Source organism: Neoarius graeffei, chromosome 17 (assembly GCF_027579695.1).
Source record: "Neoarius graeffei isolate fNeoGra1 chromosome 17, fNeoGra1.pri, whole genome shotgun sequence".
Taxonomy (NCBI): Eukaryota; Metazoa; Chordata; class Actinopteri; order Siluriformes; family Ariidae; genus Neoarius; species Neoarius graeffei.
Genome location: NC_083585.1, coordinates 14101116 through 14127608, shown reverse-complemented (window position 1 = coordinate 14127608; position 26493 = coordinate 14101116). Strand labels below are relative to the sequence as shown.

At 41.4% G+C, this 26493-nt stretch overlaps 1 protein-coding gene across 1 annotated transcript; it reads left to right on the top strand.

Moving 5' to 3' along the window:
- The first annotated feature begins 275 nt into the window (after nucleotides 1–275).
- On the top strand, nucleotides 276–25007 carry LOC132901396 (A disintegrin and metalloproteinase with thrombospondin motifs 15). Its single transcript, XM_060943749.1, has 8 exons — nucleotides 276–1193; nucleotides 19750–19882; nucleotides 20175–20339; nucleotides 22223–22506; nucleotides 22789–22966; nucleotides 23119–23294; nucleotides 23746–23921; nucleotides 24008–25007. The coding sequence occupies exons 1-8, from the start codon at nucleotides 276–278 to the stop codon at nucleotides 24774–24776; spliced, it is 2799 nt and encodes a 932-aa protein (XP_060799732.1). The 3' UTR covers nucleotides 24777–25007.
- Nucleotides 25008–26493: the final 1486 nt, after the last annotated feature.

The window sequence follows — 26493 nt, the reverse complement described above, 5'->3', positions numbered from 1 at the left end:
TTACACTTCTGATTTTGCGCTGTCCGTTAAGGCCACGCCCAAATGTCGCTCCAGCTTTCGCATTAATCAGGAGCGCTGAACCAGTCCCCAGTAAGCTCTCAGCTCCATATTTGCTCTCACTTCAGCCTGAATTGCCTCCAGAGGACTGCTCAGCCATGGAGTACTTGGGTCATTTTGTCATCAGGTCACTGATATAGGATAATTAAGACATGCAATTCAGGCTACTACAAATTATTGTCTGGTATTTTTGGAGAGCATCTCTGCACTAATTAACAATGTTCGTTCGGTTGGTGTATCATTTTTTAACCCCCCTGCTGATCACCAATTTACACATGTGCCTCGAAATCGATTTTTGTGAACTTGTGCAATTCTCCAATGCCCCCAGTCAGAAGGAGGGGATAAGAACGGATACCAGCATGGTTTTTGAAATAAACGCTTTTAAGCAGGTCTTCCATCTGAATATCATACCGGACTCTAGTTTTCTGGCACCTGATGTCGCATATGAGAAACATCCAGCAGAAGTATCCTCATCTCTGCACCGCTGCTTCTATTCCGGGGATGTGAACTCGGACCCTTCCTCCTCCGCGGCTCTCAGTGTGTGTGGAGGAGTGCGCGGCGCGTTTTCTTATAACGGTATGGAATACGATTTCCACGTTAGAGGGAATGAGACAGTTGATGGATTTCCCTTAAGCGCTGGAAAGACGCACGTTATACGCCGCCGCACTTCACATAATGATGTCACTTCAAGATGCGGAGTGACATCTGGAATAAACCAAGGCACAGCAGGATCAGTGCATATGTCCGGGCGCGTAAAGGCGCACGCACAAATCCAAACTAAGGCTGTACTGAAAGGCATAAACAGGGCCAAAAGGTTCGTTTCTCTGCCCAGGTATGTGGAGGTGTTGATTGTAGCTGACGAGTCCATGGCCAAATTCCATGGGGACGACCTGAGACATTACCTTTTGACTCTCATGGCTGTTGCTGCCAAGCTGTACCGGCACCCCAGCATCATGAACCTCATCAACATTGTAGTAGTGGACATGCTGGTGATTTATGAGCCTGAGGAAGGACCCAAGATCTCCAGCAATGCTGCTCTCACACTGCGCAACTTCTGCACCTGGCAGAGAAGGTTGAACAAGGTGAATGACAAACACCCTGAGTACTGGGACACGGCTATTCTGTTCACAAAGCAGGTAAGGAAGAGTCACTTGTGACACTTCACTTAATCGCAATGGGCAGTTTTCTGTTTGTTTTTGTGTATCATTAATTATCAATCTCAGCACATGTGTACTGAAGTCATGGGACTGCAACCAAAATATGTAAAGACATGATACAGTCGTGTTTGAAAGTTTGTGAACCATTTAGAATTTTCTACATTTCTGGATAAATATGACCTAAAACATCAGATTTTCACAAGTCCTAAAAGTAAATAAATATGAGACAAATATTATACTTGGTCATTTTATTTATTGAGGAAAATGATCCAATATTACATGTCTGTGAGTGGCAAAAGTATGTGAAACTCTAGGATTAGCAGTTAATTTGAAGGTGAAATTAGAGTCAGGTGTTTTCAATCAGTGGGATGACAATTAGGTGTAAGTGGGCACCCTGTTTTATTTAAAGAACAGGGATCTATCAAATTCTGATCTTCACAACACATGTTTGTGGAAGTGTATCATAGCACGAACAAAGGAGATTTCTGAGAACCTCAGGAAAAGTGTTGTTGATGCAGGAAAAGGTTACAAAACCATATCTAAAGAGTTTGGACTCCACCAATCCACAGTCAGACAGATTGTGTACAAATAGAGGAAAATCAAGACAATTGTTACCCTCCCCAGGGGTGGTCGACCAACAAAGATCACTCCAAGAACAAGGCGTGTAATAGTCAGTGAGGTCACAAAGGACCCCAGGGTAACTTCTAAGCAACTGAAGGCCTCTCTCACATTGGCTAATGTTAATGTTCATGAGTCCACCATCAGGAGAACACTGAACAACAATGGTGTGCATGGCAAGGTTGCAAGGAGAAAGCCACTGCTCTCCAAAAAGAACATTGCTGCTCATCTGCAGTTTTCTAAAGATCACATGGACAAGCCAGAAGGCTATTGGAAAAATGTTTTGTGGATGGAAGAGACCAAAATAGAACTTTTTTTGTTTAAATGAGAAGCATTATGTTTAGAGAAAGGAAAACACTGTATTCCAGCATAAGAACCTTTATCCCATCTGTGAAACATGGTGGTGGTATTATGGTTTGGGCCTGTTTTGCTGCACCTGGGCCAGGATGGCTTGCCGTCATTGATGGAACAATGAATTCTGAATTATACCAACAACTTCTAAAGGAAAACTTCAGGACATCTGTCCATGAACTGAATCTCAAGCGAAGGTGGGTCATGCAGCAAGACAACAACCCTAAGCACACAAGTTGTTCTACCAAAGAATGGTTAAAGAAGAATAAAATTTAATGTTTTGGAATGGCTAAGTCAAAGTCCCGACCTTAATCCAATCGAAATGCTGTGAAAGGACCAGTTCATGTGAGGAAACCAACCAACATCCCAGAGTTGAAGCTGTTCTGTATGGAGGAATGGGCTAAAATTTCTCCAAGCTGGTGTGTAGGACTGATCAACAATTACCAGAAACGTTTAGTTGCAGTTATTGCTGCACAAAGGGTCACACCAGATACTGAAAGCAAAGGTTCACATACTTTTGCCACTCACAGATATGTAATATTGGATGATTTTCCTCAATAAATAAATGACAAAGTATAATATTTTGTCTCATTTGTGTAACTGGGTTCTTTTAGGACTTGTGTGAAAATCTGATGATGTTTTAGGTCATTTATTCAGAATATAGAAAATTCTAAAGGGTTCACAAACTTTCAAGCACCCCTGTAAATAATCTTTGACCTGTATTTCATTCAAAATACTACTTGATTAATACTTGATACTCAATGAATGCACATTATTTTACCTCATGAATTATATTGTTTTTTCAAAATAAATGCATTTCAATTTTGATTATTGCAACACATTTTTTAAAAAGTTGGAACAGTAAAGCATTTACCACTTTATGATGTTGCCAGTCCTTCTCATAACACTTAAAAGATGTTTATGGACTGAAGACACCAAGTGATATTGTTTCAGGTGTTATTTTGTCCCATTCTTCCTGTAAATAGGCCTTAAGGTGTGCAACATTGAAGTTTTGTTTCATGTTTCATTTCAAAATTCACCACACATTCTCTATTGGGGACAGAGCGGACACACCCTCTCCTTCCACAGCCACACATTTTGTAATGTGTGCAGAATGTGGTTTTGCAATGTCTTGCTGAAATATCCCTGGAAAAGACTTCGTCTTGAAGGCAGCACATGTTGCTCCAAGATCTCAATGTACTTTTTTTCTGCATTAATGCTGCCATCCCAGAAGTATAAGTTGCCTTTACCAAGAGCACAGACACAACCCCATACCATGATAGACCCTGACTTTTGGACTTGTTGCTGGTAACAGTCTGGATGGTCTTTTTGTCTTTGGTCTGGAGCACAGTGTCCATTTCTGACAAAAAAGCTCTGGAATACTGATTTGTCTGACCATAATGCACGTTTCCACTGTGTGATGGTCCATCCCAAATGCCTCCAAGCCTAGAGAAGTCAATGGTGCTTCTGGACACAATTAATATCAGGCTTCCTTTTTGCACAGTAAAGTTTTAACTGGATGAATGATGGTTCTTGATGCAGTGCCATCTGAGGGGTTGGACATCACGGATATTCAGCTTAGGCTTGCGTCCTTGTCCTTTATGCACTGAAATTCCTTCAGATTCCTTGATGCGAATCTGAAAGGAATCTGAAATTCCTTCAGATTCCTTGATGATATTATGCACAATAGAGTGTGAAATAGTTAAATCCCTTCCTATCTTTCTTTGAGGAACATTGTTTTTAAACGATTCAATAATTTTCTCATGCATTTGTTGACAAACTGGAGATCCTCAGCCCATCTTTGCTCCTGAAAGACTAGGCCTTTCCTGGATACTGATTTTGTCCCAAATCATGATTCTAATCACCTGTTTCAAATCACATCAATATTTAATTGTTTTACCTTCTTACTCGCCCTATATTGCCCCCATCCCAACTTTTGGAATGTGTTGCAGGCCTGAAACGCAGGAATGGATGTATGATTTCATGTGTTAAGTTGACCAGACAAAAAATGAAATATCTTGGGTTCATACTGTCTGCAGTGAAATACAAGTCAAAGTAAATTTATAAATCATTGCTTTTATTTTTTTTATTTGCTTTTCCCATACTGTTCCAACTTTCTCTGAATTGGGGTTGTCGACTGCATGTGAGAGGTACAGTATAGACCAGAGGTCTTCAACAGGGGGTCCGCGACCCTTAGGGGGTCCACAGAGGTACTGCAGGGGGGTCGTGAAATTTGTGGTTGATTTTTAGAATTTTTTTTTTTTCCAACCAATTTTTTTCCCACAAATGTAAATGTCGTCTTTAAATACACATTTAACATGAATCCAACATATTGTAGTGAACGGATAAATGGAGGCAGAAGATATCTTTCAGTCAGCAATGCACACATTCAGGACACATACAGTAGGAGCTCTCTCAGGCTGTGCACTGGTTCACTCACAGCGTGAGACTAGCCTAAACCTGTCCCTCCAAGCCTCCTGTACACAAAGGAGGACCCCCCCCCCCCCCCCCATCGCTGCTGTGCCAATCACGAGGCCGCATGTTACAGGCTGGCTCTGTCAGGTTCCCCGTGATTGGCCGAACCTATTCAGTCCCCAGCTGACTAAGATCCCAGACACAAGACGCACACTGCAATATTATTGAAAAGAAGATACCTTTGAAAAAAAAAATCAAATAACAAATAAAAAAACGATGACATTTAGTTCCCCAATGAACCCTTTTGAAATATTTTTTTGAAAGATATTCCTGGTCTAAAACACTGCAGCTCCTATCCACAACAGCCAGTACTGAGGCCAGTATACAGTTAGGTCTATCTATCTATCTATCTATCTATCTATCTATCTATCTATATATATATATATATATATATATATATATATATATATTAGTGTGTGTGTGTGTGTATATATATATATATATATATATATATAAAAAATTTCCTTCTCACCCCCGGCGGGGGGGTGGTATCCATGTCATCCTCAAGCTCGGGTCCTCTACCAGAGGCCTGGGAGTTTGAGGGTTCTGCGCAGTATCTTCGATGTTCCTAGGACTGCGCTCTTCTGGACTGAGGCTTCAGATGTTGTTCCTGGGATTTGCTGGAGCCACTCTCCCAGTTTGGGGGTTACTGCCCCAAGTGCCCCCACTACCACGGGGACCACGCAACCCTTGACCTTCCACATCCGTTCCAGCTGCTCTTTCAACCCTTGATACTTCTCAAGTTTCTCATGTTCCTTCTTCCTGATGTTGGCGTCAGCTGGGATTGCCACATCTATCACCACCACCCTCTTCTGCTCTTTGTCCACCACCACTATGTCTGGTTGGTTAGCCAGGATCTGTTTGTCAGTCTGGAAGCTGAAGTCCCACAGAATCTTGGCCCTGTTGTTCTCAGCCACCTTCTGTGGTATGGCCCATTGGGACTTGGGTATTTCTATTCCATACTGGTTGCAGATGTTCCTGTATACTATCCCAGCCACTTGGTTGTGCCTCTCCATGTACGCTGATCCAGCTAGCATCTTACACCCTGCTACTATGTGCTGGACTGTTTCAGGGGCTTCTTTGCACAGCCTGCATCTTGGGTCTGATCTACTCTGGTAGATCCTGGCCTCTATGGCTCTTGTGCTTATGGCCTGTTCTTGTGCTGCCATGATTAGTGCCTCTGTACTGTCTGTCAGTCCTGCATTATCCAGCCACTGGTAGGATTTCTTGATATCAGCCACTTCCTCTATCTGACGGTGGTACATGCCATGTAGGGGTTTGTCTCTCCAGGTTGTCTGTTCCTCCTCCTCCTCTGCACTCTCATCAGGGCTCTGCTGCCTGAGACATTCACTTAGCAGTTCATCCTTTGGGGCCATCTTTCTGATGTATTCTCGGATTTTCGATGTTTCATCCTGGACCGTGGTCTTGACGCTCACTAGCCCTCGGCCTCCCTCTTTCCGCTTAGTGTATAGTCTCAGGGTGCTGGACTTGGGGTGGAACCCTCCATGCATGGTGAGGAGCTTTCTAGTCTTGATATCTGTGGCTTCTATCTCCTCCTTTGGCCAGTTTATGATACCAGCGGGGTATCTGATGACTGGTAGTGCGTACATGTTGATGGCTCGGACCTTGTTTTTACCATTCAGCTGACTTTTCAGGACCTGCCTTACTCTCTGGAGGTATTTGGCTGTGGTTGACTTCCTTGTGGCCTCTTCATGGTTTCCATTAGCCTGTGGGATGCCAAGGTACTTGTAGCTGTCTTGGATATCACCTATGTTGCCCTCTGGTAGGTCAATCCCTTCAGTCCGGATCATCTTGCCTCTCTTTGAGACCATCCGGCCACACTTGTCCAATCCGAATGACATCCCTATGTCATCGCTGTAGATCCGGGTGGTGTGGATCAGCGAGTCTATTTCTCGCTCGTTCCTGGCATACAGCTTGATGTCATCCATGTAGAGCAGGTGGCTGATTGTTGCCCCACTACGGAATCGGTACCCGTAGCCGCTCTTCGTGATGATCTGACTGAGGGGGTTCAGGCCTATGCAGAACAGCAGTGGTGATAGTGCATCTCCTTGGTATATGCCGCACTTGATGTTGACTTGGGCAATGGGTTTTGAGTTGGCCTCTAGGGTTGTCTTCCACATTTCCATTGAGTTCTGTATGAAGGTCCTTAGGTTCCTGTTGATCTTATACAGTTCCAGACATTCCAGTATCCATGTGTGTGGCATTGAGTCGTAGGCTTTCTTGTAGTCAATACAGGCAGTGCACAGGTTGGTCTGTCTCTTCTTACAGTCTCGGGCGACTGTTCTATCGGCCAGTAGCTGGTGCTTGGCTCCTCTGGTGTTACTGCCAATTCCTTTCTGTGCCTCGCTCATGTATTGAGCCACATGCTTACTCATTTTTGCCGCAATGATGCCTGACAGGGCCTTCCATGTTGTGCAGAGACAGGTAATTGGCCGGTAGTTGGATGGGATGGGTCCCTTCTGGGGGTCCTTCATGATTAGGACTGTCCTGCCTTGGGTTAGCCATTCTGGGTGGGTTCCATCCCTCAGCAGCTGGTTCATCTGTGCTGCAAGGCGTTCATGGAGTGCAGTTAGCTTCTTCAGCCAGTACGTATGGATCATATCGGGGCCTGGTGCTGTCCAGCTCTTCATCTTTGACACTCTTTCTTGGACGTCTGCCATTGAGATGGTTACTGGTTCTTGTTCTGGGAGGTTGCTGTGGTCAGCTCTTAGGTCCACTAACCATTGGGCATCGGTGTTGTGTGATGCCTTTCTTTCCCATATGTCTTTCCAGTATTTTTCCACCTCAGCTCTTGGTGGGTCTGACCGGTTGTTGTTCCCCTGCCATTGAGAGTACACCTTGGCTGGTTCAGTGGAGAACAGCTTGTTTATTCTCCTGGCCTCTCCTTCCTTGGTGTATCTCCTCAACCGGGTGGCCAGAGCTGTTAGTCGCTGTTTGGCAGTTTCGAGTGCCTCTGGTATGGAGAGTGAGTTGTACTTCCTGGGCGCCCCTTTATTCACCATGTTCCCTTTCTGTAGTTCAGCTAGCTGGCTAACTTCTCTCCTTGCTGCCTTTATCTTGGCCTCTAATCGTCTCTTCCATGGTGGATACTGTTTATGTCCCGAGCCCACCTTGTGTCCAAGCATCTCCATGATTACTGTTGCTGTACTGTGTATCAGCTTGTTGGTCTCAGTGATGGTTCTTGTGGAGATTGTCTTCAGAGCAGCATTCACATCTACTAGTAGATCTTCTGAAGGTACTTGGCAACTCAGCTTCGGTATTTGTCGGGGGCTCCAGGTTTCCAGTTGGGTCACGATCTTCCTTCTCAGGTCAGCAGCTCTTGTGTTGAGGCTGTTAGCTGTTGGGGCTTGGTACCCAATCTCTGGTTGTGGGGATGATGACATCTCCCCGCTGACCTGTCTTCCTGGTTCCCCCTTGCCGTAGCATCGTTGTTGTATTTCATTAATCTCTAGTTGTGATAGCAGATTTCGATTATGGATGTTGGAACACTGGGCTAATAGCTGTTTCTTTGTTAGCCTTGATTGTGGGTTTCGAAGTATCCAATGGTCCCACATTCTCTGCATGTATCCCCTCTCTCTGGGATTGCTTGTATAGTAGCATTCCAGCAAATCCATATTTTCTGTCCTCGTCCATCGATGTCTTGTTCCAGTAGCCCATTTCTCATCAGTTTGCCCTGGTTCCCTAGCAACTGACGCAGACCTTGTTGACCCGGGCGACGTCTGAGCCGGTATGACTCTATGACTCATTCCTGAGGTAGGCTGATATATCATGAGGGGTTTTGCCTAAGGACCCTTACTGGATGATGTTTTGCCCCGACCGGGATTCGAACCCCGATCTCCTGCGTCGTAGTCAGTGAGCATTACCACTGTACTATCCAGCTGATATATATATTTGGACACTGACACACATTTTCTTTTTTTTTTACCTGTTTACTGAAACATATTCAAGTTATAGTTATATAATGGACATAAAGTCCAGACTTTCAGCTTTCATTTGAGAGTATCCACATTAAAATTGGATGAAGGGTTTAGGAGTTTCAGCTCCTTAACATGTGCCACCCTGTTTTTAAAGGGACCAAAAGTAATTGGACAAAGGCTATTTCATGGGCAGGTGTGGGAAATTCTTTCATTATGTCATTCTCAATTAAGCAGATAAAAGGCCTGGAGTTGATTTGAGGTGTGGTGCTTGCATTTGGAAGATTTTGCTGTGAAGAAAACATGCAGTCAAAGGAGCTCTCCATGCAGGTGAAGCAAGCCATCCTTAAGCTGCGAAAACAGAAAAAACCCATCCGAGAAATTGCTACAATATTAGGAGTGGCAAAATCTACACTTTGGTACATCCTGAGAAAGAAAGAAAGCACTGGTGAACTCATCAAAGCAAAAAGACTTGGACACTCACAGAAGACAACAGTAGTGGATGATCGCAGGATAATTTCCATGGTGAAGAGAAACCCCTTCACAACAGCCAACCAAGTGAACAACACTCTCCAGGAGGTAGGTGTATCAATATCCAAATCTACCATAAAGAGAAGACTGCATGAAAGTAAATACAGAGGGTTCACTGCATGGTGCGAGCCACTCCTAAGCCTCAAGAATAAAAAGGCTAGATTGGACTTTGCTAAAAAACATCTAAAAAAGCCAGCACAGTTCTGGAAGAACATTCTTTGGACAGATGAAACCAAGATCAACCTCTACCAGAATGATGGAAAGAAAAAAGTATGGCGAAGGCATGGTACAGCTCATGATCCAAAGCATACCACATCATCTGTAAAACACGGCGGAGGCAGTGTGATGGCTTGGGCATGCACAGGCCCGTTTCAAGCTATTTGGGGGCCCTAGGCAAAGGGGGATCTGGGGCCCATAACTATCCCCCCCTCGACGAAAGGCCTTATGGCTGCCTACCCACTGAAGACTTAATAAACATCACACATATTGTAATCATTCTTACGATTTTTACTTAATAAATGAACTCTTTACATTATTATAAATAATTATCAAACCCAATTAAACACAAGAATAGACAAAATATACACACACATATATATATATATATATATATATATATATATATATCTCATTATCTCTAGCCACTTTATCCTGTTCTACAGGGTCGCAGGCAAGCTGGAGCCTATCCCAGCTGACTACGGGCGAAAGACAGGGTACACCCTGGACCAGACACAGACAACCATTCACACTCACATTCACACCTACGGTCAATTTAGAGTCACCAGTTAACCTAACCTGCATGTCTTTGGACTGTGGGGGAAACCGGAGCACCCGGAGGAAACCCACGCGGACACGGGGAGAACATGCAAACTCCGCACAGAAAGGCCCTCGCCGGCCACGGGGCTCGAACCCGGACCTTCTTGCTCTGAGGCAACAGCGCTAACCACTACACCACCGTGCTGCCCCATATATATATATATATATATATATAAAATCAAATATGAAAATAAGACAAAGTAATATAAAATGTGCAAATAACACAACACTAAATATTTACAGTATATACACAAGTAGAAATAACTTCAAATGGTGATTAAATGATTACAAAGATGAATAAGAATCTTAATAAGAACCAGCACACACAGAAAAGTGCAAAAGGTATAGAAAAACACATTTAAGAATATTAAAATTATATAATATTAAAATTTAAGAATACACAACTAGAATCATGGGCAAAATGTCTAAAACTGCTGCTTGCGGGCTTTGGCTTCAGCAAAGGCAGCCACAATACCCTCCATGTCCAAAGACCTGCGGACATCACATTCAATTGACATCAGTGCCACTTTTTTTACATAAATAGGCTATTTATGTAAAAAAGAGCTTTCTTGTGAGCCATCCCCTGTCCTACTCCATTCATGCTCACAACCAGGGGCGTATCAAGCTTTCCAAAAGTGGGGGTGTTCTGGAATGGGGAAGCCATATCATTAGAAATCGGTTTATGGCTATATACACGCCCGGCGTGTACACTGTGATGTACTGTCAATGACCGATATGGAACTTTTTCATACCCATGGTCCATGGATGCAAATGAAAGGGAGGACAGCAGAAAGCCTATAAATCCAGTTGACTCCAGCCAAGTTCTGCATTTCATGCAGAGATCTATCATGTTGGGTTTTGGTGTTGTTACTGCCAGGGCTATGTAATTATTCAGTAAGTGAAGGCAAAAAGTATTGAGTGATAATTCTAGGTAACAGGATACTGTTCTATAACAGAGATGTCAGTATTGCTGCCTACACTGGTATACACTGATATAAACAAAACCAAAAACTTCACATAGCCCAAGAAGTCATACACAGTGTATAGATCATACACCATCATGCATAACAGTTTGGACTGGGATCGCTTTGTGTGACCAGGAGGCATGGCTAATCAGTTCATGTTGGAGAAGCGCAGCATCCTGGAAGGACCTCTTTAGTATAGCATTCAAATAAGACGGGGCAGTTCCTGCTTTTAATGTCTTTAATTATTCAAACTCGTGTACAAAACTTGTTTGCATCATGCATTACATCAGGTTTAATGCATAAAATTTGAAAATGATAAAATAGACTACACATACAACACAGTTAATGGCCAAATAACATTACTGTACAACAATTATTGAACATTCATTTGATTTGAAATGCCTTAAAATCTCAATTGAAAAACTCTTCTAAAAAGTGATAAGCAGTTATAATGCATGAAAAGTAGAACAAACACACACACTCGTAATAAAAAACTTGCCTCAACTGACTTTACAACTAGTACTATTAACACAATCTTTTAGGGCATGGCACCTGGGACAACTGTTTGAACGACGGCATCGCAAGCGCTTTGAGAAGGGTCTGTCTGCAGAGCCGCAGAGCCAGGCACAGTAAGCACCGCATGCGACGTCAAACCTGGAACGGTGAATCAGGAGCGGTAAAACTGGTGTTGGCTCTGCAGCTCTGCAGACAGATACTGTATTATTGAGCGCTTTCGGCCCGCTACGCAAACTGGCTATTATTTTCACGCAACTGCTGATTGGTCGGGTGAGAGAAACTGTTTTGAGTCCGTTGCACGGCTGTTTTTTGTCTAACGTTATGGCAATAGTTTACTTCCTTGTTACACATTTTATAGTAGCTGTATAATTTTCATAATGTCATTTTAATCTGACAAAAGTGCGGGGGATGAAATTGTGTTTCAACAAAAGTGGGGGGGATGAAACGTACGCATCCCCCGCGGGTGATACGCCCATGCTCACGACACACTAGCTACTTCTGATGAAAGCCATGTAGCTCGCTGAAACTAACTCTGTCTATGACATTTTGATAAACACAATAAGTTAATCTGGGAGAAGTTGACAGTCTTTCACCTATTTGTGTGGCACATATTAGAATTTTTAGCCAGTCCTTGCAAGTTTGTAAGCCTGTTGTGCATGACAACGTTTACATCACTGTTATAAACACTGTCTACAAGATAGCTACCATTAACGTAAGCTAGCTACCAAATTTGCTTGTCGACCCGCTTGGTATTAATGAGTGTGTACATTCTCACTTACCAGTGTCTTGTTTTTTTCTGTCTTTCTCTTCCCTTTTCTTCTTTCTCTTCTGGCTCCCTGAGGGGTAATTTCGCTTCATATTTGATTTTGGGTTTTTTTTGCCGCGGAGTTCTGCAACCACTTGACTGGATGGAGATGGGCATTGAGGGGTTGACAACAGACTGTCATTGCACTTTTCGGCCAAAGCATTTAGGGAGGCGCTGTTGTGCATTAGGGCCCCCCCCCCCTTGGAACTAGGGTATTTCAACAAGTGTCATTAGGCGCTGCGCTGCCGCGCTCAAAAAGTTGTCATTGCTATTGAATACATAACCAGTCATTCGGCAGCGGGGGCCCTTCGAGGGCTGGGGCCCTAGGCAATTGCCAAGTCTGCCTACCTTGTTGCAACAGGTCTGGGCATGCATGGCTGTCAGTGGCACTGGGTCACTAGTGTTTATTGATGTGACACGCAGGACAGAAGCAGCCGGATGAATTCTGAGGTATTCAGAGACATACTGTGAGAATGAAAAATATTTTAAAAGTCTGAAAAAACTGGGGCGGGGCCCGGGCGGGGCCCATGGGGCTAATGATTTTTGGCTTTTTTTTTTAATCCCCAAACCATTAATTTTATTCATTCATTAATTATCTCTAGCCGCTTTATCCTTCTACAGGGTCGCAGGCAAGCTGGAGCCTATCCCAGCTGACTACGGGCGGAAGGCGGGGTACACCCTGGACAAGTCGCCAGGTCATCACAGGGCTGACACATAGACACAGACAACCATTCACACTCACACCTACGGTCAATTTAGAGTCACCAGTTAACCTAACCTGCATGTCTTTGGACTGTGGGGGAAACCGGAGCACCTGGAGGAAACCCACGCGGACACGGGGAGAACATGCAGACTCCACACAGAAAGGCCCTCGCCAGCCCTGGGGCTCGAACCCAGGACCTTCTTGCTGTGAGGCGACAGCGCTAACTACTACACCACTGTGCCGCCCCATTAATTTTATCAGCAAAAATTTGCAATTTATTTGGAAATAATTCCCCTTCTTGGTGGACTCCCAGGTGAAAATGATTAATATGGTACAAGAGACTTGTTTTTAATCAATTCACATTTGATGATTTCAAAAAAATCAATGCACCTTTTAATATAAACAAGCTCTACAGTATTATATTTCTGCATTTTAGCTATTCATGTCTTTTGAATACTCTAATCCTTTAAAATGAAGTGCAAACCAGAAAAAAGTTCTATCATATAATTCTCTTAAGCTTTCTTCTGATGTTATCATGGTAGCAGGAGGTCTTGCATATTAAGCAGGAATGTTCAACATCACTTATCACTTCCCTTTCAACTGTTGTGTGTACTAACTAGGTTTTATCTGGACAGGATGTTGTGTAATGTAATACAGATACCATATGGTCAATTTGAAGCTCGAGATGGTGATTTTGAATTAAAGAACAGGCATGTAAAATGGGCATTACATATTGGAATTTTTTTTTTTTAATCAAAAACTATAAGTTCATCTCGGCCTAAAAAATTTGGGCAGACGCTCCCGCGCGGCACATGCCAGCAATTCCGTCCCCCTATGAAATGAGCAATAAGTAGGAGAGTTATACATGCTATCATACTTAAAATTTCATAAGAAATATAGATATGATACTATGATTCTCCCCAACATGCTACATTAGATAAGCTAACCCCATTTATAAAAGATACACACTTATATATGACATGTAATTGATATTTTTTTTTGGGGGGGGGGCGCGCTCTCTCTCTGCCGTGCCGATCCTGTAGGCTGCACTGACTCAACTGAAAACTCCGGTCCTCGAGAAAAGAGATAAAAGCCCGCCCACACTGAAAGCTGATTGGCTTATTTTGCTGAATAACCCAATCAAAGATGCTCTTTGTCTGGCATGCGCTACATGAACAGGCACACAGGCAGTGTTGCCAGATTGGGTAGTTTTAAGTGCATGTTGGCGGGTTTTGAACATATTTTGGGCTGGAAAACGTCAGCCATATCTGGCAACACTGCACACAGTCTCCCTCGCGCACCCCCTCGCGCGCGCACATTCTAAGATGCGTGATGCAGACCTTAATGTTGCGCGCGCTCTTGCTCGCTTCTATCAATATGCAGGAGACTACCGGAATTTCCGGGAGACTTGGGATGTCTGCGTTATAAGGTGACCACAGATCGTTAATCATACCCCCCCCCCAAAAAAAAAAAAAAAAATTTCTCAACGGATTTACATCGATCTCAAAAACGATCATTTTGGTCTGAAAAAGTCGGAAATCCGCCAATCGGCGGAAAATTCTCATCCCTGTCAAATCCAGCCAAACTGATTGGTCGGCATTTCATAATACAGATGGACAATGACCCAAAACATAAAGCCAAAGCAACCCAGGAGTTTATTAAAGCAAAGAAGTGGAATATTCTTGAATGGCCGTCAGTCACCTGATCTCAACCCAATTGAGCATGCATTGCACTTGTTAAAGACTAAACTTCAGACAGAAAGGCCCACAAACAAACAGCAACTGAAAACCGCTACAGTAAAGGCCTGGCAGAGCATTAAAAAGGAGGAAAAACAGCGTCTGGTGATGTCCATGAGTTCAAGACTTCAGGCGGTCATTGCCAACAAAGGGTTTTCAACCAAGTATTAGAAATGAACATTTTATTTACAATTATTTAATTTGTCCAATTACTTTTGAGCCCCTGAAATGAAGGGATTGTGTTTAAAAAATGCTTTAGTTCCTCACATTTGTATGCAATCATTTTGTTCAACCCACTGAATTAAAGCTGAAAGTCTGAACTTCAACTGCATCTGAATTGTTTTGTTCACAATTCATTGTGGTAATGTACAGAACCAAAATTAGAAAAATGTTGCCTCTGTCCAAATATTTATGGACCTAACTGTATTATTATGCCAAGTGTATGGACATTGTTATGAGCAAAAATGAAATCAGGCAAAGTTGGTGAGCTAGCTTTGAAATGTTCTTATCAAGGTCAAGTCAAGTTTATTTGTATAGCGCTTTTAACAATAAACATTGTCGCAAAGCAGCTTTACAAGCTGCTCTTCAGATTGCCCAGAAGAAGCAGCCATACACACTTGGAGAGGATTTAATATTGCCTTCAGCAACTGACGTGTAAAACAATGTATGGGAACGATATTGACGTTAATAAACTGAAAACTATTCCAGTGTCGGACACAACCATTGCTCGCCGCATTGACGAGCTGGCATCTGATGTGAGGGTGCAACTGATAGAGAAGGTTGGCAGATGCATTTGAATTACAATTGGATGAATCAACAGACGTGTCAAAGGACGCACAGCTTCTGGCGTTTGTACGCTTTGTCAATCAAAAGGAAATGCAGGAGGAATTTTTATTTTGTAAGTGGCTTCCTGAACGCGCAACTAGTTCTGAAATCTTCAAAGTAATATATATATGAGTGATTCCACGCTTATGGGTACTGAAATGGGGACATGAACTTATTTTTAAAAATTCACCTAAAACCATTTCTTTTTTTTACCATCAGGTCACAAAACATGTAATCTTTAATGAATGATATGTTAAAAGATAACTTTAATTTTCTGAGATGTAATAAAAACATATTTATATGCCAAAGTCAGAACGTAACAGAAGTGTTGTGGACATATATATTCTCAATTTTAACAATGTAGAATTACTTTTTGAAACATAGGAAGGTGATGTTTTAGCAAATATAATTAATAAACATGTGTAGTAGAATAAACATACACATTCTTTCAATAAGATTAACATGGTATATAGCTAGATTGTAATTAATTTGTAACAGACGCGAGATGGACAATCGTAACAGAAGTAATGTAACAGACATCATTTTGGAACTCATAGGCTTGACTTTGGCATATAAATATGTTTTTATTACATCTCAGAAAATTAAAATTATCTTTTAACATATCATTCATTAAAGATTACATGTTTTGTGACCTGATGGTAAAAAAAGAAATGGTTTTAGGTGAATAAGTTCATGTCCCCATTTCAGTACCCATAAGCGTGGAATCACTCGTGTGTGTGTGTGTATATATATATACACACACACACAATTTATTTTTTTTCAGAGAAAATGACATTCCATGGGCAAAATGTATTGCGCTGTGCGCCGACGGTGCAAGAGCCATGGCTGGTTTAAAAAGTGGACTAATCGCACTTGTAAGGGATGTGGCTCCGCAAGTGATTTGGACGCACTGCATGCTACACAGGGAGTCACTTGTTGCCAAAGACATGAGCGCAGAATTGTCAGATGTCACGGACTCGGTCGTGAAAGTTGTCAATATAGTTAAGAAGAGTGCTTTGCAAACGCGTCTCTTCTCTAATCTCTGTGCTGCTGAGGGAGAACAACACACTGCACTACTGTACCATTCTGAGGTTCAATGGCTTTCACGTGGAACAGTGTTGTCACGTTTGTTGGAATTACGCATGTCTATTCGGGAGTTTTTACTTCTCCAAAAGCGCACAGAGCTGGCTGCACTTTTCAGTGACAATGTCTGGGTCACCAAACTTGCATATCTTGCTGACATTTTCGCTGAGCTGAACAGACTTAACAGTTCTATGCAAGGTCGCAATACATATGCCATTCAGCTGTATGACAGAATGGAAGACTTTCTCAAAAAAAATCAAAAGATGGAGGGAGCGTGTCGGGGAGGGAATATTTTCCATGTTTCCATCAGTGGATGAGCTGGGAGATTCTACTGTGCTCTCGTCTCCCGTAACACGCGCAATTCTTGCGCGCTTGGAGGCGCTCGAGGGACAATTTAGGAACTACTTTTCTGAGGCTGAATTCTGGCGGAGGGACAAGACATGGATACAGTTTCCATTCAGAGACAACGCAGCAGAGGACACACGCCTGATAGTGACAGATGAGGATCAGCTCATCGAACTATCCACTGACAGTATGTTCAGAAACATGTATGAAACTAAACCACTCACCCAGTTCTGGATCTCTTGCCAGAAAGACTTTCCACAATTGGCAGCAAAAGCTATGATGAGCCTTTTGCCCTTTGCAACAACATATCTTTGCGAAAGTGGATTTTCCTCACTCACCTACCTGACAAACAAATACAGGTCAAGACTGCAGCCTGAGGCTGATCTGACCCTCTGCCTGACAACCTCCATCCATCCAAGGTTAGATAAGTTGTGTGCTACTCATCAGGGTCAGACATCTCACTAATGTGGGAGTATGTATGCCATCCAAAGATGGCTTGAGGATTCACTGTCCCTTCTACATGAATCTGTGAATTATTTTAATAGCTCAGAGTTGTACGCAAGATGTATGTTTATAAATGGCAGTGGGAGGCCACCCTGTACCTTGCACATGTTTAAAATAAAAACATGAATATATGAACCTGTGTATTATTTGAATAGCTTGGAATTGAATGCACAATAACAGGGTAGCTATGTTTTATACATGGCACTAGGCCCAGTTTGATATAAAATGTTAAACAGCAAGAGGTTTAAAAAGCAATCAAAAAATTTTTGAAGGGACAAAACACATTTCAGAAAGATAGAATAAAACACAGTAGACTTCTTAAAGGAACAGTCCACCGTACTTCCATAATGAAATATGTTCTTCTCTGAATTGAGACGAGCTGATCCGTACCTCTCCGAGCTTTGCACGCAGAAGGTGTTAGTACGCCTGTCATTAAAGTGCGGACTTTCCATAGCATAGAAAATCGCCACGTTTCAATTTGTGTAACTGAACTTTGTTTCATGTCACTGGTCATATAAACCTATGTAAACAGGAAAAACGTGGAAGAGTTTGGTCGCATCTAACTACAGCCCCCAAAATACCATTGGCCATGCTGAGCCTAGCTACATTGCTAACAGGAGTAACAGTGCCTCTGACTGACTGGGAGGTCGCGCAAAGCTCGGAGAGGTACGGATCAGCTCGTCTCAATTCAGAGAAGAACATATTTCATTATGGAAGTATGGTGGACTGTTCCTTTAAACAATCCAATTATGCAGAAATTGTGAAAGAAAGAAAGGGAAAAAGAAAATCTATGGAATATCCTTTTAATAGTGGTAGTAAAGTGCTTGAAGTATTTGGCCATGATTCAAGTGTTCGGTGTCAAAGCCACTTGTTGCTGTCAAATCATCAAGTTATGCATTCAAGCTCAAGCTCTTGTGGAGGAATAACCTTTTTATTCAAGTAAAAACACCATGGTATTGCACTATGCTGGTATGTGTGGTGTATGTAATATCTGGTTGATTACGGAATCTTCAATACACAAGAGTAAACATATTTCAAGATACTGCTAAGTGGAGTGTAAACTTGTAACACTTGCTAGACTAAGGGCACAGATATGAACTCAAGTATTAATATGAGAGCAGCAACATTATGAAAAAGGACTTGCCATTTCTCAAAGTGTGTTTCCATTCACTTCAATCTGACCATGGATGATGCTTTTCACTATATAGTGAATAAACTGTTATCAGGAAAAAAAATCTTGGTTAAATTTCATTTTCTTGACATTCACCCACCCTAACAATTCTTTACTCATGGAGGAAACAGCTGGCTTATACCACGATCATTCCTCTCTGTTATCATTTGTGTTTTGACTACAGATTTTCATAGACATTCTTGGCCACCCCTGTTGGTCATTTAGAACTGCACTTATCTTTATTTGGCCAGGCAGTAAAATTCACAGTCAAGTTTATGACTGATCAGCATACATGTCAACCTATACGGAATGTCCATATTTTATACGGATTTGATTCAATAAACGTAGTATACGGGTGTACAAATAAAGTTATACGGATTCTTTAAAAAAAACTTCAATATTTATTTAGAGCTATAATCAATTCCCACGATGATAAAAGAGCGCATAACATTTACAAACGTACTGTACACCACAGAAAGCACAGACAGCCAGTAAAGAGTCTTATGAAATCGTGCGTTATCTTGTGGTAGCGAGACTTCGTTCCACTTCTGATCATGCGCACACCGCATTGCGAGAATCCTGCCAACCGGGAAGTAACATTTTGTTTGAAACACGTATTTCTGCCTGAGCGACTTTCAATAGCGACTGAAAAGATTCTGAATGGGCACTCCGGCAAGATCAACACAGACACTTGCTGTGACATGCAGCCTAGTAAGGTATTGGTGCAGACTGCTAAAAAAGCTGTCATGGAGTACAATTCAGAACATTAGTGTGACACTTTGTGTTTTTGTCAAACACTGGAGCTTTGTATTCATTCTGAAGGTTTATTGTTATTAATATTGAATAAAAAGTAACTTGGATATATCATTGTTCATTATCATTCAAATTTTAGATAAATTATTTTAATTTGCATCTTATAAGGATTTTATAAGGGAAATACGGATTTTGGAGGTTGGTTATACAGGTTTGATTGACCAAAGGTTGACATGTATGGATCAGTACCAAGCAGAAACCCATGATGCACATCACATCAGCCACAATGAAGTTCTTACTTTCATCTGTGCATTCAGTGAGACTACAAAGCCTTCTTAAAATAATAGCGTGTCTTGCATCAAATCTCTACGTACTGGTCATGGGCTTTTTAAAATTCCACCAGGACTTGTGTGGGGCTACAACCTGTGACACTCTGGGCATGGCTGATGTTGGAACCATGTGTGATCCCGAAAGAAGCTGTTCAGTTATTGAGGATGATGGCCTACCCTCAGCCTTCACCACAGCACATGAATTAGGTAAGCTTAATGATTTCTTTTAATATCCCAAGTTTAAAAAGGAATTGCGATTGACAAATGACGGCTGCTATTAAGCCATCAAGTGTTCTAGAACATTTCTTTAACACTGTCAAAGTAGCACTATAAAGAGAAACATATGGGAAAGTACTACCATATGCTATCAAGTGCATGTAAAACATTCATTTCTAGGGTGCCTCTAAGTACATATGCACGACATGCAGGAAACAGCTTTAAAAAAAAAATGCTTCATAATATAGGCCTGTTTCATCCCAGTGACTATTTCAATGCACAGGCCATGTCCTCAATATGCCACATGACAGTGTGAAGGCCTGTGAGATGTTTGGGAAACTCAGAGACAACCACATGATGTCCCCTACCCTCATCCAGATTGATCACCACAACCCCTGGTCCAGCTGCAGTGCGGCTTTTGTGACCAACTTCCTGGATGCCAGCTATGGTAAGTCTGGCTGCATAGAATGTGTCTTTTTATCATGCTAGCTGTGATGCACACTACACTATCTCATTAAAGCAAGCGTGGCCATACAGTGCAATACTGGCGTCCAGACATGGCTGCTCAGACAGGAGAGCATCATGAATGGGGTTTTATCTTGGAACTCTAATGCAGTTGTTTTCTAATTCACATTCATAAAAGTTAAATTTTAAAATATAGCATCAGAAAACCTACCAATTTAATAAAAAAAAATTAAAATGTCTCAAGCTTAGTTCAAGTTCTCGTTGAACAAATTGAGGTGTTTAATTGGAGAGTGTTGATATGTTTTGTAAGTATGTAATGTTTATAACGTAAATGTAAAGAAATGGTTATTTTCACAGGTATTTTTTTAAATATTAGCATCAGATGTGTAACTATAATCAAATATGAAAACAAATTTACCACAGTAATATTAAGTCATAATTTTGAGATTTTTTTTTTCCCAACAGGTTCCAGCCCATGTAATACTTGTACTTCGGTTATAATTTGTGCAGGCATTGGCCATTCCAGAAGTGATTTACAGGTTTAGTACAACCTCAATTCCAAAAAGTTTGGGACACCTGTGTGAAACATTAAATAAAAACAGAATGCAATGATTTGCAAATCATGGAAACCCTGTATCTCCTTGAAAACATAGGCAAAAACAATATCTCAAATGTTGGAACTGAGAAATCTTAATTAATGTTTTATTTAATTTTTATTTTTATTTTCTTTGGTGGGGGGCTGTTTGAAAAAATATATGGTCATTTTGAATTTGGTGCCAGCATCATGTTTCAAAATAGCTGGGACAGGGGCAACAAAAGACTGGAAAAGTTGTGTAATGTGAAAAAAACAATTAGGTTAATTGGCAACAGGTTAGTAACACACAAAAAAGAGCATCCCAGAGAGGCAGAAGTAAAGCTGGGGAGGGATTCACCGCTCTGTGAAACACTGCGTGGGCAAACAGTGCAACAATTTAAGAATAACGTTCCTCAATGTAAAATTGCAAAGAATTTCTGGGCCACATCATCTATGGTACATAATATCATAAAAAGATTCAGAGAATCTGGAGAAATCTTTGTATGTAAGGGGCAAAGCCAAAAACCAACATTGGATGCCCATGATCTATAGGCCCTCAGGTGATACTGCATGTTTTAAATGGGAGACAGGTCTGGACTGCAGGTAGGCCAGTTTAGCACCCGGACTCTTTAACTGTGCAGTAATGCAGTTGTAATACATGCAGGATGCAGGAATAAGCAAGACCTTCCCTGAAAAAATTGCATCTAGATGGCAGCATGTTGCTCAAAAACATGTATATATCATTCAGCATTAATGAAGCCTTCCCAGATGTGTAAGCTACGCATGTCATGTGCACTAATGCACCCTCATACCAACACATGCTGGGTTTTGAACTGTGCACTGATGATAAGCTGGATGGTCCTGCTCCTCTTTAGCCTGGAGGATGCAATGTCCATGATTTCTGAAAAGAATTTAAATTTGTCAGACCACAGAACAATTTTCCACTTCGCCTCCATCCATCATAAATGAGTTTGGGCCCAGAAAAGGCAGCCATGTTTCTGCATATTATTTATATACGGTTTTAACTTGCATTTGTGGATGCAGTGACGAACTATGTTCACAGATGATGGTTTTTGGAAGTGTTCCTGAGCCCATGCAGTGATTTCCACTTCAGACACGTTTCCTTTAGAGCATGTTATCAATTTTTATATTTTTACATCAGAAAATCTTTAAATACATCAGCATCTCAGTGAGTAAAATTTATAGCCCACTAAATGAAAATATTTACTGGGGTCTATTATTAGTCTGGCAAGTTTGTTATATTCAACATACTCCTGGTCTGTTTTCAAAAGGTGACTGTCTACTAGACAAGCCCCAGAAGCTGCTTGCGCTACCAGATGAGCCCCCTGGAACTGCCTACAGCCTCAGTCGCCAATGTGAGTTAGCTTTCGGCTCTGGGTCCAAGCCCTGCCCATACATGCAAGCCTGCTCAAAGCTGTGGTGTACAGGAAAGACCAGGGGACAGCTGGTATGCCAGACTCGCCACTTCCCCTGGGCTGATGGCACCAGCTGTGGCAACAACAGGATATGCTACAGGGGTGCTTGCACTAATAAGAACGCCACCACTAAACTTACGGTGAGAGCATGAAAAAGTGCTAATATTGTATGCCACTGTAAATGCAATTTTGATCTTCATCTTTTTAATAAATGCCTAGTTTTTGTTTTTGTTTGTTTGTCTGCTTGCTTTGGCTAAATCAGATACATAAAATTTCTCCACTACCATCATATTCCTCTTTAGAAGACAACATATAGGAAAATCAGATCCTAGACATTTGTAAATTCAATTCCTATAGAACTGCTGTTTTGTTTCTCGAGATTGTATTTTGTACATGATGGTTCTTAATATTTTCAGTCACAGGTGGATGGACAGTGGGCTAAATGGGGAGCATATGGATCTTGCTCTCGAACATGTGGAGGAGGAGTTCAGCTGGCAAAAAGGGAGTGCAGGAACCCTGTTCCAGAAAATGGGGGCAAATACTGCCAAGGCCTCCGTATAAAATATCGCTCCTGCAATCTGGAGCCATGCAAATATTCAGGTAAGCACAATGGATTTTTTTAGAACTCCTCCACAGGGACATCTGTTTCATCTCATCTGACATACAAACGGATACTTGTAAGTTTATCTTTCTTTGTGGCAGTGTTACCCTGAATGTGTTTATAAATTGTACTGATGTATTGAATTTGGCAGGGAAAAGTTTTCGTGAGGAGCAATGCGAGTCCTTCAATAACTTCAGCCTCAACACAAATAGACTTGGATCCTCTGTGATGTGGGTCCCTAAATACTCCGGAGTTTCTCCAAAAGATAGATGCAAGCTTATCTGCAGAGCCAGTGGCACAGGATACTTTTACATACTTGCTCCAAAGGTGTGGACATCACTATCTCTGCATGCTCTTTCAAAAATTACACAACCTCAAGTGTCAGAGGAAGTGGGTGACTCATGATAACTGTACAAGCTTATCTCTGCTAGATATGGATGTGTAGAGTGAGAAGGACCAGAATTGTTGCCTACGTCAAGCATGTTGGGAGAGGAAAGAGTAGTTGTGTTCAGAATTATATGCAGCTGTAGAGTTTCAGTCAAAACCAGCTCACAATAAACAAATTGCAGATTGAATCTCTGACAGTGATACTCCCACTGTAATTCCCTGAGGCTGAGCAGCTTGTATGGTATGTTCAACCACCTCCCCTCAAAAAGATCAGTTTTATATAATGTAACACCTTTTAGCTCTGTCTGAGTGTTCTGTATTAGGTGGCCACTATTAGTGTAAATACATTAGCCATTAGGGCACTGACGGAGCGTTTTATTTGTGTGAGCAGGTTGTGGATGGAACGCTCTGCTCCCCAGATACTTCAGCAGTCTGTGTTCAAGGGAAGTGCATTAAAGCAGGTTGTGATGGAAAGTTGAGCTCCAACTTAAAGTTTGACAAGTGTGGAGTGTGTGGCGGGAACAACCAGAACTGCCAGAAATTCTCTGGAGTGTTCACCAAACCTGTGTAAGTTGTATTTTAGGAGTTTCCATATTATAAACAGTGTGTGTGAGACAGTAGATGTAAAATATAACGGCTGTTCTTGTTTTTAGACATGGATATAACTTTATAATCACTCTACCAGTTGGAGCCTCAAATATAGACATCAGGCAACGTGGTTACCGCGGTTTGGTAAATGATGACAACTACTTAGCCATCAAGAACATTCATGGTCAGTATCTTCTCAATGGGAATTACGTGGTATCTACTGTTGGGCAACACATCATTGTAAATGGCACAACACTATGCTACAGTGGGACATCCACAGCTGTGGAGAAGCTGCAGGCAATGAGACCTCTCCAGGAGCCTCTGACAGTGGAGGTGCTGTCTGTGGGGAAAATGACACCTCCCCGTGTGCGCTATTCATACTACCTGACCAAGAACAAGGAGGGGAAGATTCTGAAGAAAGATGAGAGGAAGTATGTACAGAACAGCATTCTGGTAGACACCAACAAGGCGCAACTAAAAAAGTTAGTCTATCAGAAAACTTCCAGTAAATGGGTTACCAGTGACTGGCAAGAATGTTCTGTAAGCTGTGGCAATGGCTTTCAGAAAAGACTTGTCCAGTGTCTGGACTCAAATGGGAAAGCTACTGCATACTGTGACAGCACTCAAAAGCCTAGTTCTCAGAAGGTGTGTAGTAACTCTTGCCCTATGTGGAGAATTGGTGAGTGGTCTGCTTGCTCAAAAAGCTGTGGGAAAGGTTTCAGGAGGCGGCCTCTACACTGTATCACTCAAACCGGGCTACTCCTAACCAGAGACCACTGCTCAAGCAAGAAGAAGCCCCAAGAACTGGATTTCTGTACTGTTCAAACCTGCTAGAGACTAGTTAAGACTTGCTATAACTTCTTTAGGCATTACAAACATGGTCTATAGAGCAGTTCTTTTCAGTCTAAATAAACATCCTTGATTTATTTTGCTGTCACTTGTGTGTCTCATGGTACCTCACCTGTGTACTATGATTCAACGGGAGACAGTGACTGGTGAGACTGCAGGCACACATGATTGAAAACATAACTTTATCATTTTTGTGATGATTTGAAGTTACGCATACCCTACCTCAAAAAGACACTGACCCATAGTACAAGATTGTTTGTTATATGATCATGACATTTATCTTTGTGGCAAAAAAAACCCCAACAAATACAAAACAATGTTGTAAATAGGGTTTCAGGGGTCATAAATGGGGTTCTTGTTGCACTACATGATATAATATTGGTTTTATTTGTTCATTCTGCAAAATATCATCATTCCACTTTATATTTTCTTGTATAACTACACTCACAATTAAACAGTAAAGACACACAAATAAAGCCACACAGGCCAGAACTATTTGTCACAAAATATTTCATTTCCCGTTTTACATTTGTACACAAGATAAATCACATTTAATTGTAGTCATTTATAATGTGTCAAATACTGTGTGCAAACCCAATGACATTGTTCCCCATGTTCTTCCAAACACATTTGTCTATGGATTTCATTTTCTGCTGTATTTGAGGAGATTTATTGTGTCTAGTTAGACAAGACTTAAACATCTATAGCTTCTTGTGATTTTAGTTAGGAAACCTTTTTTTCTTTCTAAAAACTCATTTTGAGGATTGGTTCTGTATGTTGCAGTTTTAGATGTAGTCAGAAGCACTTATATTTTGTGACCAGTTGCTACCTTTTGTATACTGCGTATACATGATTTTAACTGTGCATAAATAAACATTTATGCATGATTTTAAATGACATATATTTAAACTCTTTGAAACAAAGCATATAAAATGAGTTTGGATATTTGTTTCCAAGCAACAGAGAGTAGAGGGTTAGATCATTTTGCTAAGCTGCAGTCACTAAGCTCTGTGATAGAGTTGGAAATTATAGTGCTTCCACTGCATACTGTAATTCTGCTGATCCAACTGTTCTGTGTCTCCTAGAAAAACAGCCACAGCCTACCACATGCCTAATCTTTTTCTATTGTCAAGGAGAATGAGACCCACTCCCACATTTCATATGTCTAACTGCACATGAAGTGACTGTTTTACACGTTTAGTTTGCAAGTTTGTTCTTTTTAAAAACTATATCAATAAATATCAGTATTTTATATATGGCAAGAAATACTATATGGAGTTAAAAGACTGATGAACATCTTGTGTTGCCAATACTTATTATTCAAAGCTAATCTGGAAACAGAATTTTATGATAAAGTTTATATTTGTTTAAGATTTAAGAACAACATACCATATGTTTGATCAGTTTTTACAATATATGACCAAAAGTATGTGAACACCTGACTATCATACCCATATGGTCTTCCTTAAACTGTTGCCACAAAGTTAGATGTGTATAGGATGTCCTTGTATGTTGTAGCATTACAATTTCCCTTCATTGAAACTAAGTGGTTCAAGCATGACGATGGACCTGTGCACAAAGTGAGGATTATAATGACATTGTTTGCCAAGGTTGGAGTGGAAGAATTTGAATGTCCTGCAAAAAGCCCTGACTTCAAACACATTTTGGATAAACTGGAACACCAAGTGCATCTCAAGCTTCC